Source organism: Trichoderma reesei (genome assembly GCF_000167675.1).
Source record: "Trichoderma reesei QM6a unplaced genomic scaffold TRIREscaffold_36, whole genome shotgun sequence".
Taxonomy (NCBI): Eukaryota; Fungi; Ascomycota; class Sordariomycetes; order Hypocreales; family Hypocreaceae; genus Trichoderma; species Trichoderma reesei.
The window spans coordinates 23338-39117 of NW_006711183.1; the positions used below are offsets into that span (position 1 = coordinate 23338).

At 52.1% G+C, this 15780-nt stretch overlaps 3 protein-coding genes across 3 annotated transcripts; 2 read left to right on the forward strand and 1 right to left on the reverse strand.

Annotated features, from left to right (window-relative positions):
* Positions 1 to 1275: 1275 nt before the first annotated feature.
* Positions 1276 to 3764, forward strand: TRIREDRAFT_23415 (uncharacterized protein; the record flags this gene model as incomplete). Its single annotated transcript, XM_006969582.1, has 6 exons — positions 1276 to 1522; positions 1583 to 1744; positions 1996 to 2072; positions 2124 to 2484; positions 2577 to 2743; positions 2974 to 3764. The coding sequence occupies 6 exons, from the start codon at positions 1276 to 1278 to the stop codon at positions 3670 to 3672; spliced, it is 1713 nt and encodes a 570-aa protein (XP_006969644.1). The 3' UTR covers positions 3673 to 3764.
* A 6604-nt stretch (positions 3765 to 10368) lies between these two features.
* Positions 10369 to 11325, reverse strand: TRIREDRAFT_70491 (uncharacterized protein; the record flags this gene model as incomplete). The annotated part of the gene is made up of 1 exon (XM_006969608.1): positions 10369 to 11325. The coding sequence occupies one exon, from the start codon at positions 11323 to 11325 to the stop codon at positions 10369 to 10371; it is 957 nt and encodes a 318-aa protein (XP_006969670.1).
* Positions 11326 to 12071: 746 nt separating this feature from the next.
* On the forward strand, positions 12072 to 14224 carry TRIREDRAFT_112281 (uncharacterized protein; the record flags this gene model as incomplete). The annotated part of the gene is made up of 3 exons (XM_006969593.1): positions 12072 to 13476; positions 13943 to 13946; positions 14188 to 14224. 3 exons carry the CDS (start codon positions 12072 to 12074, stop codon positions 14222 to 14224), a joined length of 1446 nt encoding a protein of 481 aa, XP_006969655.1.
* Between the last annotated feature and the right edge of the window lie 1556 nt (positions 14225 to 15780).

Genomic DNA, 15780 nt, shown 5'->3' on the forward strand with positions numbered 1-15780 from the left:
GTCATGCGGCGACTCGCCAACTTCCCCAACTTTTCGTTTAATCTGTGGGAAGAAGTTTGATGGGCCCCGGATCAGGAGAAGTGTGCGCGTACAAAGTGCTTCTTCCAGGTAGTACGTAGGCAGAATCGTTCGATGAGCGAGATGCGATCCTGCCTGTAAGTAAGTGGCATGTGCTTGTTCGAAGCCTTACTTGCAGGCATCTGCCGTTTTATGGTCAGCATCCAGCAATAGTGTGGGTGTCACGGTTTGGCGCACAGCCTTCTCATGGACTCGAGTGTTCAGTGACAAGGCACGCATATAAGAACAGATTTGACACGATTGAGGTACTGATACTACCCATCGTCTACATGGCTTGAGGGCAAACAGATTCAGAAGAACAACAGCAACTCGAGGCTAGATCGTGACAACCCCATGCAGTCACCACCATCCCCAGGTTGCCAGGCTAGGTGTGATTGTTGGTCCCCAGTCTTCTCTAGCGGACCATCGCATCCGCACCAAGCATGCATCGACCTGCCCGTCGCTTTACAATCCCAAGCAGGTGCTGATTGCCCTTGGCTGAGCTCAATTGAAAACCCCAACTCCAGCAACGGAAAATTGCGGTCACACGAGGTCTCTCTCCCACTCTCAATCTGCTACTACTAGCCTAGCCTCGGAGACCTCGCCCCGGTCCGTGCAGCCCAGGAGCAGCCATGAGGCCACGTCCCTTGCCTCTCTCAGCTTGCCTTCCCCCCACCACCGAAGCCCTAGGCTCGGGCGTTTCGCTGGTTGTCGCCGTTGCCCAGTGCGCTGATAGGCTCATATCCGGAGGAGTCGAGATATGGACTGCAGACGCAAGCAGGCCAAGAGCTCGGAGTGACCCATTCTCCATGCCTTGGCGCATGGCTAGCTTCGGGGACCCCCTGCTCATGGAGCCTTGTCACTCGTAGTACATACAAGTGCAGAGAGAAGTGAGGGCTCGCTGACAGCCCCAGGCACAAGGTTTCCATGACAAGATAGCCTTACCTGAATGGATGCCGATCCCTGGGTGGTACGAAGCACCAGTAGGTAGGGAATATATATCACCCACACCAGTTCCTTTCCCCAAGCGACCTTTTCATCTGTTCACCACCACTCTTCCGCTCGACGCTTACCATCCATCGTCGTGCCTCTCCGCCAACTCACGACTTTGGTGGTTTGCCACGTCTCTCTTCGCCTTGAGACATTGTCGCCGAGTGGTGCCATCTCGCCCGTCTTTCCCCATTCTCCCGACACCGAAGCCTCGAGAGCCACGCCAGCATGAGCGATCGCGACGATGGGCTCTACGCCCATCAGGCGTCCCCTGTCTACGGCCAAGACCCGGAGAAGAACAGCACCAGAGCCGGCAACTACGAGAATGTTCACATCCACGGACTCGAGACTTCGGCCTCGACGTCGTTGCACCGCGGCCTCAAGGCACGCCACATTTCCATGATCGCCATCGGAGGTGCTTTGGGAACTGGTTTGATCATCGGAACGGGCAAATCATTGGCCCAGGCCGGACCTGGTAAGTGCCTCAGAAACGATAGAGGCTCGGAAACTGAAGCTAACGGGTAAAACAAAAAAGGCAGCCTCCTTATCTCATACGCTGCCATAGGGATTCTTGTTGCTGTTATAATGTCTAGCCTTGGAGAGATGGCGGCATATCTTCCCCTCGCAGGGTTCTCGAGTTATGCCGCTCGGTATTGCTCTCCCTCGCTTGGATTCGCGACAGGGTATACCTACCTTGGTATGTCTCGAATTCTTCAGTGCCTTCACAGTGTTTTGAGTGCTTCCCTTTCCAGCCTCCCATTGTGAATCATCGCATCTCCGAGTCCTCACGAAGCCGTACAAGTGTACGCGTATAATTAGGGACTTGGGTACCTACTTGCCTAAACGGGTAGGTACTCAGGTACTTGACCGGCCCACACAAGCGGCATCCCCACATTTGTCCGGAGAACCTCAACCTCAGAACTAATATGATGTGGGAAAACAAAACAGGAAAATACCTTGTGATTACACCAAATCAACTGACAGCGGCCTCCCTGGTTATCCAGTATTGGTGTCCACGAGAGAAAGTGAGTCAAACTCTGTGCCTCAAAGCTTCAAAGTAACTAACCTTGCCCAAGGTGAACCCAGGTGTATGGATCGCGATCTTTCTGGTTGTCATACTTTTGGTGAACGGAATCGGAATTGCAAAGTTCGGAGAAATCGAATTCTGGTTAAGCTCAGTGAAAGTTCTGGTCATGTTGGGTATTATCATCTTTGCAATCGTCATCGCTTGCGGGGGCGGTCCGAATGGCGATGCCCCGGGCTTCCGATACTGGCACAACCCTGGTGCCTTCGCCGAGCTCTACGACACGGGGGCAACTGGAAAGTTCCTAGGATTTTGGTCCGTATTATTAAACGCAACATTCGCCTACCTCGGGACTGAGCTAGTAGGAGTAACTGCGTCGGAAGCCCAGAATCCGAGGCGCAATATTCCAAAAGGTATGTTGATATCCATGTCTCTGATCCTCATTTACTTGTGTCTACTTCTTCTTCTACCCCCTTTCCGTGGAAATAGACACTAAATAAAGCAGCTATTAAACTCACATTCGTCCGGATATGCGTCTTCTACATCCTTTCGGTTTTCTTGGTCGGGCTCATCGTCCCTTACAACTCCAAGTCTCTCGCTTTCGCGAATGCTCAGAAGACAGGGGCGAGCGCATCCCCCTTCGTGGTAGCAGCAATTGTGGCTGGCGTCAAGGTATGTTTGTGATATCCGCGTCTGAATATTGCTTGGATGATGTCTTGTTGGCATCCAGTGGGCATGTTGCTTGCGTTGTCCGTGTATCTTGCCGATCTTCGCTTTGCGCGTGCCCCCCCCTTTTCTCACCCCGGCGGTCAACTAGCAAAGCTGCGAGCCCCAGTCCCTTGATTACATGTCTATAAGTTTATTTGGCAGCATAACTAATCTGAGACAAAAAAAAACAATAGGTGCTGCCCCATATTCTGAACGGGAGTATCCTGATTTTTGTACTGTCGGCATCAAATACCGACTTATACATCGCATCAAGAACCCTCTACAGCATTTCATCGGACGGGAATGCTCCTGCCATCTTCAAGAGAGTGAACAAAAGAGGCGTCCCCTATGTATCGCTCCTCTTTTGTGCGGCCGTTGCGTGCTTGGCATTCCTCAACGTTGCGGAGAGCTCGACTGTCGTTTTCGGCTACTTCGTGAACCTCGTCACGGTATTCGGCATCCTGACCTGGGTCTCCATCCTCGTCACCTATCTCTTCTTCCTCCGAGCCCGTCGTGCCCAAAACATCCCCGACAGCAGCATGCCTTATGTGGCCCCCCAGGGCTACTGGGGAACGGCCATTGCGCTGTTCTTCGTGATACTCGTCACTCTCACCAAGAACTACGATGTCTTCGTTCACACTCCCGCGCGTCAATTCGACTACAAGAACTTCATCACGGGATACTTGGGCATTCCTGTGTACATCTTCCTCTTTCTGGGCCACAAGCTCGCCACCAAGAGCAGGATCCTAAAGCCCCACGAGGTTGACTTCTTGACTGGAAAGGATATCATTGACGCACAAGAGAGGGAGTTTTTGGAGGAACAGGAGGCTAAGCACGCCAATGCCGAGGGCATGACCAAATTCTACAACCGCTATGTATCGTGGCTATTCTAGCCTTGGCTCGGATGGTTATATGTGGAAGAGAGTTCGCAGATGTCTTTGAAGCATTAGAATTTACATATTCTGTATACTGTTTATGTGGTATGAATCTTACTTTCCATCTACGTTGCTCGTTTCTCAACCAAACGATGGGCTTGGCTTCCACTGCCGTCCCATCTGCTTGTCAGCAAGATACTTTGACTGACGGTCCTTGCATTGGTCGTTCCGATGACTACATATGCATTCCCGCGGCCCTGAATCCCCCGTACTCTTCTCTTTGCATGATGGTTTCTGTGAGTTCCACATACTTTTTTCGGATCATCTGCTGCCTCTTTTACAGATGCCTGCACCTCTGATCCAGCATCTTTAGGGGTTTGTATCCACACCAGGTACTAATGTAATCTTTCGTCTTGATACCACCACCTAGGTAGCCAGGCTGTAGAAGAAGAACACCAGACTAGCTCACACACTCTACCTAGGTAGGTATATTTATAGTGCCTAGATATTACTCCTACCTACTATTATTAGTGATATCTATAAAAGAAACGGGTCTCTAGTTTCTGATACTATCGCTATGTACTTCTATTTTACTGGAGTATGTTAAATAAATCCTAGTTAATTTATCCATACTAGGTAGATTGAGGTATAGAAATCTAGCGTTAAAAGAGATCATTCCCATGTTTTCTTTCCGCCGCATGGTAGCACCTGTTACTTGCAGAGTATAAATTACGCAGGAGAGGGAACAGTGAAGTTATTGAAGAAGCAAGCTTCTCTACGGAAATGGCAAATGCAATAAAATTATATATTAATAGACATCTCCCTACCGTACTTACTTTACTTACAATCGGAGCGATTGCAGAAGGGTTTAGCCACATCAAAGGACGACATAATTAAATTGTCACAACATGTGAAATAAATTAAGACTCGAGGGATCTATGCTACTCATGTAAGCTCTGGTATTTTTCACATGAAGTCAGGCAGGATGTCGTCTTCCATGAGCTTTATTTCTCTGGTAAACAGCCTAGGAGTATCGTTCTTCCAAGCTCCAAAACCCCTCTCCCATCTTCGTTTCGTCGCATCGCCGGCGAAAACAAAATCCAACCGTCCCGCTGCCTCGACCCTTCGCAAGAGGCTAGTCTCTCTCTGTTCAGTAAAGAGAGCCCGATAGCCCGTATCCTTCTTCGCAACCGCCTGGGGACCCGCATCCCGAGAGTCGCCGATGAACAACGTCGGCAGGTGAGGATGGCGGCTCAAAGGCATCAAGGACATGCTCTCCGTCATCTTTCCGGCTTCGTTCACCACGAGAAAGCATGGCGAGAGGTCCGGTACGTGATCATAGAGCAGGCGTACGTCCGTCGGCGTAGCGACGATGACATCTGCCTGGGTGATGAACGTCGATAACAGCCGCCGTGCGTCTTCCAGATAGGCACGTTTGTTGACGCGATAGGTTACTGGATCGCTTTCCTCAAGACTCCAAGCCTCCTTCATGATGGGATACTGCGTCGGGTTATTTTCGACTTCGAGCCGTAACTGTCGAGAACATGAGGTGGAATCGGTTGCGGGATTCCCCTCATCAAAACGTTTCTGCTGAAATTCATTGGCTTGCCGGAGAAGTCGTTCAATGGTGCTCGATGTCCTCTCAGGTATTGGAACTTGTGGCGGCGTATCCAAGGTGGCCTTGAGGAAAGTGCGAAGCTCGAGATGATACGAGTACATGCGCAAGATCCGCTTGTGAGGCATCATTGCTCTGAGGCGCTTGAATCCAGCATCGACGTCGGCGTTGTGAGGCGCAGTCCAGAGTACAACGGAAGGCGACCGAGCAGTAACAGCCATGTCTTGGCCGCTTTTGATGGCGTGGACTACTGTTGCCGCGAAACGTAACCTGCCAGAACTTGATCCGCCAGCAATGAAGACTTTGCTTGCACGGGCATGCCTGAAGGCTTCTATAGCCTCGTTATACTCCACAAACTTTCCTTGGGCGATAAACTGACCGAGGCCAGTAAACCTCTCTACAAGGTCATGTGCTGGTGGTGTGAAAATAGGATCAAAGGACAAGAGGAAACTCCACCAATTTGACGCAGTAGGATCCTCGGCGACATTATTCAAAATGTTGATGGTGTCGCATTCGAACTCTGCCGTTGTCTCGTTGATGTCATACTCGATTTTGATCTGGCGGGTATCGGCCTGGTGTTGGGCAAGATTGTCCATGTATGTGCCGAGTTTCCAGGGCATGGTTGAGAGCGGCAAGTCGACAAACTGCAGTGGTGGTTGTCTGAAACATTCAGGCCAAGTGGGTTGGAGCGGTGCGTCGACTTGAAAGTATGCAAGTCCGGAACGATAGCTAGGGATGTTGACGCGAATACCGGTGCAGGGCTGACCATATTTGCCATTGAGAGGTTTGCGGGCAGCAGCGATCTGAGACGCCATCCACCCAAGGATGCGTTTACGATGGTCCAGTTCCTCTTCGTACTCGCGCTTACGAAGAAGCTCAGCAGCCTGGCGTGCAGCGAGGCGCCGCTTAGCATCAATGTCTGCGTCAGGCATTGAATAATGAGCATCTCGGAAGAATGTCGCAATATAGGACAAGATCTTTGGGGTGGCAACTTCGAGATACTTGTCGTCGAGTATAGTGTCAACAAGCTCCTCCTGGGCATCAAGTTCAATGTCATCGTAGCGCTCATGCAACATCTCCTGCAATCTGTCTTGTGCAACATTGAAAGACTTGACTGCTTCCGAATGAGCTTCGGACAAACCACTCGCAAGCGCCGTAGCGAAAGACTCCATCTGAGAGGCAATCAGACTTTTGTCTGGGCTTTGATTGAGCTTTTGCGGCAGGTTGATGTACAAACGAACTGCGGTCCCTGCCTCTGGTAGCAGGCATCGTTTGAAACCGCCCTGCAAGGGGATAGCCACTATGAACTTGGTGGGGGCTCCCGTTCCCTTGATGCCATAGACCAGCTCATCCGTCTCCTGAGCATCCCATTCCGAGCCGGGAATCGGCAAGACCCAACCTCTGAACACGTCCCTGCCACAAGCGTCTGCTTGTTGCTTCAGCCAGTTGGCTTCATCGGCTGCGCCACCAATGAGTGTGACGGTCCGTTCATCTGTCGTCAAGAAAAAGGTGGCGGCTCGGTCAAGGGTATTTTCGCGATCCACAGCCACGAGATTGATGTTTCTGTAGGACAAATCATCGATGTTTCTCTGGCATACGTCCCGGGCGATGTGGTGGTATGGGTTACGACATGAATCTCTTGAGAGCAAAGGACCCCATTCCGAAAGCCAAGATTGTTTGTCGTCGGGAAACACAACCCACAAAGAAGAGTACCCGCCATGCTGGATGCCCGAAAGGACGTTTCTGACGGTGTCGGCGATGTCGCGGGCATCGCTGTGCAGACACTGAAGTTGCTGCTCCCAGAACTTGGTCGGATAGTAAGTTGTCAAGATAGGAGACCCCGCTTCATTGAGGTTGATATTGATCCGCACTATCTTATCCGAAATAACGCGCATGTACTCCGCCAGGGACGTGGCAGGGCTTATGTCTTCGATTGTATTGAGATAGCTTTCGTCTCTTCTGCCGAAGCCAAGTTGAGTTGAGGTGATGAGGTCTCGGAAGTGAGAAGTGATGAAGGAATCATCGACTGTGCGAGTTTCCGCCGAGGGCACCTTCGAAAGACGTGCCATGGCAATCTCGCAGACTGCAAATGTGCGGAGGACGCCATCGACTATGATGCTGAAGTGTATGGTGAGTGAAGGCTCTATGTTGGGTCCCCAACGTTGGATCGTGTCTGTCCGAAGGCCAGGCGCACAGCTTTTCCCAAGGCGACGAGCATGCGAAATGTGATATCCCAATAGCAGCTCCTCGTCCGCAAAAATGAAGGCGCTGGATACAATCCTGTCATGACATCCCCCAGTCTGGGCAGTTGCTTCTATAGCTTGCTCGTCGACTGGGACCCAACCGACACCTGCATCGCGGTCACGAAGTGCGGCAGTGTCCAACTGAAGAAGAGGATGCTGAAACTCTTCATGACCGGCATCAGAGCCATCATCACTTGCGCTGGAGCGATGTTCCAAGGCCTGTCGCTGGTTAGCCCACAGCTCAACACTGGTCGATTGAATTATAAGGTAGTAGGCAAGGTACATGTACTCACTGAATGTACGTCTGCAGTGGAATGCGGAATGTCTCCCGACGAAACGCTAGGCTGAGCTTGAGAGCTCCCATGGCTAGCCATAACTGGCAGTCGCGAGGGTGCTAGAGGCAGGGATAAAGGCGAACAGAACGACCAGAGACAAGGACTAGAGCGAAGGAAGTAAGACGCGGTGCGAAGGCGCGGCGAGGTGCGTGGGAAAGATGCAAGGATGATGGTGGGGAGAAAGAGAGGAGGGAAATCGGAGAGAATCGCTAGCGGGTCAGATACAAGTACGTGTATAGGTACGTATACGTATACTAGCGGTAGGGATTTGTGGGTCCGCCATGGCAGGTCGATTGTGAAAGAAAGTGAGAAGTGCGAAAAAAAAGTGAAGAAAAAAAAACAATGAATAAGGTGCTGAATGCACGTTGAGAGAAGAGAAAAATGGTATAGGTAGTCAAGTGAAGTAAACTGTGGTATGTAGCTGCCAAGCGGCTGCCAAGTCCCCAAGTCTTCGAAAAGACGAGCCGGACGATTTGTACGGAGTAGATGGAGTCCATATCGTTCAGACGTGGGGGGTCGACGAGAAGCCTGATGACTGGACATGGATGTACCTGTCATGGTCGTTGGATGACAACATGAATGCAACTGTCGGATGGTAGTGGCCGGTTCGAGATGTTTGATAAGAAGATAACTAGAATAGTAAAGACCCAAGACTCCGAAAGGAGTCAAACCAGTCTGATGTGCGTATTCGAATCGTTGCACAATGCCAGGCGCATCCACACTTCATATTCGATAGCACCATTGCGAGTTTGTCGGCTGACAATGTTCTCGATGATGGGTTTCTCCTGACCGTCGGACTGCAGGGGCCCGAGGGCCATAGGGTCGAGTGTGCGGCATAACTAGCTCGAGGGGTTCCATGATGAACTCATTCTTCTGACGAAGATAATCCGGAAGTTGTGGCTTGTCCTGGTGTTTCCGCGATTACATTAGTGACGGCAGCCATTTCTCCGGCGAGAGTCACCACTGCCAAACAGCTCTCCTTCGTGCCATCGTCCGCGGTGGAGTCGTCCACACTGGCGATGCCTCTCTCCCTCTGGCTTGACGGGACGGCGCTCTGTGGAGCTCCCGTTCCCGTGGCGGTGCTCAATCGCACCGATCCAACTGGGGTCCCAGCCTGGGGCATGGTGTGTATGAATATACACTGGAGCCTTGACACCCTACAAGCATCACAAGGGTTAGCTCGGCAGCACATGGCGAGGTGCGGTAAGTCATACTTACATAAGGTATGATTGCTATTGCAGCGATCGGAGACTCGAGGGCTTCAGAGTGGGATGAGGCTCGGGCACATCAGCCCAGGCTGATGGGCCCGGGCTGGGAAGAGCTGAAAGTTGACGAGTCTGGATATCAACTGCCTCAGTCTTCAAAATAAACAAATGGTTGCAAGATCAAGTTTTGTCAATCAGAAAAAGAGATGCGGCCGTGAATATGGCTATCTGTGGGGCTCGAAGAGAATGGTCCGTGCATGAAGATTCTCCTCAAAAGTCTCCGGGGAGGACGTTCACCATTCTAAAGACAAACTACCAGTCAAATTGCACTAAAAGTTGTCCTTTCCCAGAGAATCTCCTCCATCTTGCTCTTCCTACGTCTGTTTAGACTTCATTTAAGGAGCCCCGAGAGCTTATTTGCCAGGCAAGGGCTGGTCCCATTCTCGGCGCAAGTACCGGTTCTTGGGTAGAATACCTAGTATCTTGAACGCATCTTTATAGGACTCTTAGCATCGACGCCGCACATAGGCATCCGTTCTCTCCATGTGTCAGATTCTAAGAAATTCTAGCATTCAGGGCAGATCACTGCAATTACAGCCCAGACCGAATGTCGCAAGGTACCCCAGCGTCTTAACCAGCCGATTGTTCATGGCTTTTGTCACCTTAGTCTGTCCTGGCTTCCAGATGAGTGAGTCAGCTCCACTGTACCACGCCCTCCTGTCTGCGATCCGTCGAGATGGCTGCGATAGAGTCTCGAACTATATGCGCTCAGGGCACCAACAACACAGATGACATAGGAGCCGTGACTAGGGAGCTGAGCTTCCACTTCGTCGACACATCAGACAACTGCTCCACAGAGCGACTAACCATCTAAGCGTTGATGAGGCTTGGCTTTGCGAACAGCACCTCTGCTATGTTTCATCATGACTTCCGACACCTCTTTTCAAGTCATACAAGACGGACTTTTACATACGGATGAAGTCAAGGCTGGCGGTGGAATGATGTCTGTCTTTCAAGCAATCAAACAATTGCTACTTCGTTACTATTAGCACTATCGGTAAAGATTAACCACCCAAGTCGAAAGTCTCTTGACCTATCTCCTTGCTCATATGTCCACGCCATATTATAACATATCCCGAGTATATTGAGGTGTTGCTCATTAGGTCTACTGCGAGACGTAGCGAGAGAGGATCGAGTTCGACACGACTCCGTCCGGATTGCTTAAGATTTGTCCCATGCCTCCAGCTGCTCCAGACCAGCACATCCCGACTGATCACATGGACTAATCACGCCTTTTCACGAATCTCTACTGGAAATCACTCCAAGCTGCTGATAAAGAAATCCATCAGCTTAGGTGCAGTCTCGAGAAGGTTGTCGTATAGGTCAAAGTGATTTCTTCCCGGCACCACAAACATCTCCTTGGGGCCCCTCGCAATGGCAATGGCCGTCCTGCTGTAATGAAGCGTCTGTGCCTCCGATCCCGCAATCATCAACAACGGCCGCGGGGCGATGAGATGCTGCAGATTGAACGAGTCATAGCTGACCATGAGATCGTAGCTCTGCGGCGGCACCCTCTGCGTGCTCCGCTCGTGCTTCCCCCGTCTGGAGCCGTAGTAAGCGGCCGCGTCCCTGAAGAAGGAGTCCGGGTTGTCAGCGGCCTTGGCCGGGTCCGTCTCAAACATGACGGGGGCCTCGAGCTTGGCCGTCGGGTTTTTGGCCGCCATGATCCGTGCCTGGGCGGCCGCCTCGAGGGCCATGGCGATGGCCTGCGGGTTCTCCCTGGCGGCCTGCTCCTCGTGGACGCCGCCGCTGCGCGTCATGCGGCCGACGCAGGCGGCGCTGACCGTGGCTAGGCACTTGATGCGGCTGTCCGACTGCGTCGCGTACGAGGCGTACCCTCCAGAGGCGCAGATGCCCAGCAGCCCGATCCTGTCGGGGTCGACCCGGCCGCTGAGCGCCGTCAGGTAGCTGACGGCCGCCTTGATGTCCTCGACGCGCTGGTGAGGATCTTCTAGGCCGCGGGGCTCGCCGCTGCTCTCGCCTTGGTAGCCGGCGTCAAACACAAGCGCGAAGAATCCCGCGTTGGAGAGCATCTTGGCGTAAGTCGTCGACGTCTGCTCCTTGACCCCCGTCATGGGATGACTGACCACGATGGCTGCACCCTTGCGGTTGGGGGAGCCGGGTTCTGGGGGGAAAAGGTCTCCGCGGATTTGCAACTGGAATGATGGAAATGAAACGGCGATAGGTGTCACGGCCTCGATGTAGGACAGCATCTTGGGCACAGAACCTGGATAAGTTGACCGGAAATCAATTGCTTTGAGGGGGGAGAACACGATTGCTGTGCTTGTAGGTATGAAGGTATGAAGTTAAGCCTCCCGTGTAGTTCTAGATCTCGGAATCGAATTCCTGGGTCCTAAGATGCTTTTCATGTCTTCTTATCAAGTTGTACGTTTACGTGACGTCGGTGGTGCTCCCATGGGTGGCATCAGGAGATTTCCTGGGTATCACATGGAGCTACCATTAAGGTTTGCGCCAGCGCGAGATTGCGGACATAAAACACCAAATTTTAGTCCAAGACTCTTATCATTAACCTAAGGTCCTATGCTAGGTACATGTAGTTAGAGGCTAGGGTCTCTTGATGTTTGTTTAGTTCAAGAGATTCGAGATGGACCATTCGATGACGGCTCCGTGTCTGGTTCCCGAGATTCCACCCGTGCCGGCCTCATACTACCCCATATAGCGGAGAGCGGTCCTTCGACATCATAATCAGGAACCCTGACAATGTTTAGATCTGGCTGCCTCTATCGGTCATCAGCTGGGCTGCACAAGTTGTAGGACGAGCGTCGATCAAAAGCATCCACCGGGGGAACTTGTTCCAGTAATGCCGGAGAGGAAGTGCCAGAGACCAATATCCAGGTGCAGCTGCCAGCAAAGAATCGAACCTGAAAAGCTGCCAGTTGGTTACGGCTGGCCAGGCAGAACGCGTCTGACACGTGTTGCACACGTCTGCCTACCTACTATGCTCTTCTTCCCGCAGTTTCAGGAATTCACGCTCAAAGTCCTCGTTCACCTTCCTCCTCTCATCGCCCTCATCACCCTCATCAAATCAACCAAGCAACAGCATCACAACGCCGGGACGGAACAAGCTTCAAGCGTGGCATCAGAACATGCGATGGTGGAGCACCCTCTCCTCATTCGAGACGAACCGGAGGATCTCACGCCTGAGCAACTAGAGGATGCTAGGGAGAGATTCCGTGCGCTGCGGACAAACTACTTGCAAGAAGATGCACTGGTGGCCAACGTGTCGAGGGAGAACCAGCTCATCATCTACCAGCACCTGGTCAGAGACGCCTTTGCCCTCGCTGGTGTAAACTCCAACGACTATCCTGGATGTTTCGCAGCCTGTGTTGACAAGTGCTTGGAAACCAGAGTCCTGGATACCAGGGCCTGGAGCTCCTGGGGCGGTTATCGCGAGTTTGCCGAACTGGCAAACGCCGCCGCAAAGTACACGCAGGAGACGCACAAGATTCATTTACCTTACGCGCCTTTTCTGGTGGCAGCCATGGCCGTCCGCATGCTCCGCAAGTTTGAGCCACGACCTGAAGACCAGCTCACCCCGCTGGTTATCAACTTTCAGATGTTCGAGCACCTGCAAGGCGTCATCAAGTCGTGGACGCCAACGACTCCCGTTATTATGCACACCACTCTTGACTACAAGAATGCCAAAGGTCAGGCCAAATTTGACGACCCTCAGCGGCTCGCACAGACGGCAGGAGTGGTGATCTTGATCGAGGAGGACGACGCAATCACTAACAAGGCGGGCCTGACAGTGGAATGTCAAGAATTTGTCCAACCGTTCGTCAAGCCGAGACCCAGAGACACAGTCATGGTGGCCGTTCATATCAAGCGAAGACTCACACGCGATGAAGTGGCCTTTGAAGTTGACCCGACTATGGACCAACTAATTGCCGAATACGAGAAGGTTCAAGCTGACGAGCTGCTGGACGAACTGACTGAGCACATGGTTGCGGTCATGCCGGCGAGTCGAAAGCTTCTCTTGGGCGCATGGGCGGAAGTCGAAGGAAAGAAAGCCGTGGTTGACTGGGTCAAGAAGGCCAAGGAGGACAAGACTGAAGTCGAGTGGACCGAGAGCAAACTGGTTCCGGAGGAATGGTCTGATATGGTTCAGCCGCACGAACATCTCGAAACTCTGCTTGATATCACGAAAGACATGGACGACGCGGTGCGACAGAGGATTGCTTCATTGGTCTTCGGTATTCGTCACTACTTCATTACCATGCGGAAGCGACACATGGACAAGGCAGAGAAAGAGGCTATGAGAGAGATGGGCGGCTTGTCACAGGGACTTCTAGACAAGATCAAGCGAGAGATCGACCAGGTCTTTCAAGAAGCCATCGGCGAACGTACGTAGGTATGAGGAGGCGTTTTGTCATTCGCAGTCAGACTAGCGCCGCTGCTCAAGAGCGGACAGAGAGTTCTGGTCTGTACCCTGCAGATTGGAGGCAGTTTTGCTGCGGCCATCGGGATACCGACGGTCTTTTGCCTTGGGGGACAGGCGGTTATGGTTCTGGGATACGGATGGAAAATATTCAGGCGTTGTTGGCACTCTTGAGCTCTAGCATAAAGGTCCATCTAGAGACACTTTATAGGTAATCAATCTTGAGCTATCTTTTCTCATACACACCCGCCAATGTCGAGATCGTCGAAGCTGCTGGAGGATAGCGGCCCGTTCAAAATACTGAGCGAGTCCGTGATCGGCCACCTCTCTGCAGAGTGCTTTGCGCGGCCACTCTTCCACGGTCATTGACAGTAATCGCAATAACGAGGAGTCCGACTGTAATTCACTTCGCAGACAAACCACATCAATAGCTAGGTAAGTATTACCTTATGGCATCTATTCGTACTGAGTAGTACCTATGTAAGGTAGGTAACCGAGAGAGCGAAAATTGATACCGCCGCCCATCACATACAAAGCAGACCGGGGAATGGCTGTCTAGTAAAAGACTCTAATCTCCCTACTCTCTGCTACTATTGCTACAAGTCTATCAGTCAACCTACCTGTCATAGGATAAGCTACTATATCGATATTTTAATTGATAAATCAATTTGAACAGTTTAACCTGGATTCAGGGCCTGTATGCCCAAACCTGAGGTGCTGGAAAACTAGGTACTCCCTGGAATCATACCTACATAGCGGCTGACCGGCGGTGGTTTCCTTCTTTCCCCTGTTGGTAGCTTCGGGCACGGTTGCGCTATCTCGGCCCTAGCCGACCAGCCCTAGTGGGTCCACACCCTGTGCAAATTTCTGGTGCCTTGGAATTACCCCGCCCGGACAGCTTCCCAAGCTTCATCTTCCCTCCTCACCCGCAATCATCCCTGTCACCAATCAACCAACCCAGTGCCTGGCCCGGCCCTCATCACACGCCATGGCGCGCCACCGTCCTCTCAGCGCCGGACTCCTGGCAGTTTGTGGATTCATCCGTTGTGCTGTATCAGAAGCCCAACGGTGAACTCACGCTGCAAATCAAGCGCCTTCATCTTAGGTATGAGAGGGCTGCCTTTGCCCTCGGAACAGCGATGCGAAGACCCAACACTGAGTGTTCGCTTACCAACCGCCCTCAAATGACGCTTGGACACATTCGCAGCTTGCCTGCTATGTAACCATGGCTCGTCTTCCCCAGATTTGGCTCCCGCGACACACCCGCTAACACCCGTTACAGGACCCTCCAGGCCACCTCGACTCGAGTGGCTTCGGCAAGACAGTGGAGGAGAAGAAGATCTCACCCTTCTTCTCAGTGCCCTGTGCTTCCCAAGAGACGCCTGATCGGCTTCCGCACTGGGTCTCTTCCACCCGAAGATTTGCGTCGCACCGATACCACCAGGTCGTTTGCAGGGGATGTTGACCCACGATACGGGAGTCAGGTCGGTCTTGATATGCCACATCGAGGCATTGCCTTGCTGAGTGATGCTCACCATCACCATCTAAATCTTCCCGCAGTCTGGCTTGTCTTTCGGAGACTTGGAGACTTGGCAGCGTTTGGCTGCTACATACCATAGACCATACTTTCATTCACGCTTTCATTCACTGTTACGGAATCCAAATATCCAGCCTTACACACTGACCCTCTTCATCTCCACCACCATCCCTGCCCAAGCAGACGAGGTCACTCACCTCCAGCCTAGCCAGATATCTGGGAGGTTCTACTATATATCCAGTCGCCCTGCACATATACACCCTCTCCTCTACCCGCTATACTCGCCGTCACTCCTGCAAGCTGCGAAGCAGACGAGTCTATCAATCTCCAACCCAGCCGGATCCCCGGGAGACTCTACTACCTATATATTCAGTCGCCTTATTTACGTCTACTCTCTTCTTCGCCCCCTTCAGGTGGCCCTCATCGGTGCTTCTAGATTTGCGACACGCTGTCAGCCATCCCATCTGCGGTATAGCGAGCCCGTACGTATAAATGAATGTTCAGCCCCGGTTTCATACTTTTTTCTACTTCTCAGGCCTTTCGCCCTTCAATTTTTGCACCCAAGTCGCGGCGTCATGCTTACAGAAGCTTCCGGGAAGCGGTTCAGATCTACTCTCAATTCAGGTTTACGGGACGCACGACACGTGGATCAGCGTTGAGATCAGCATCAATTGGGTAAGCCCGTTTCACAGCCTCTCGAATCACTTCACGCCACCTTTGAGCTGTATTTTA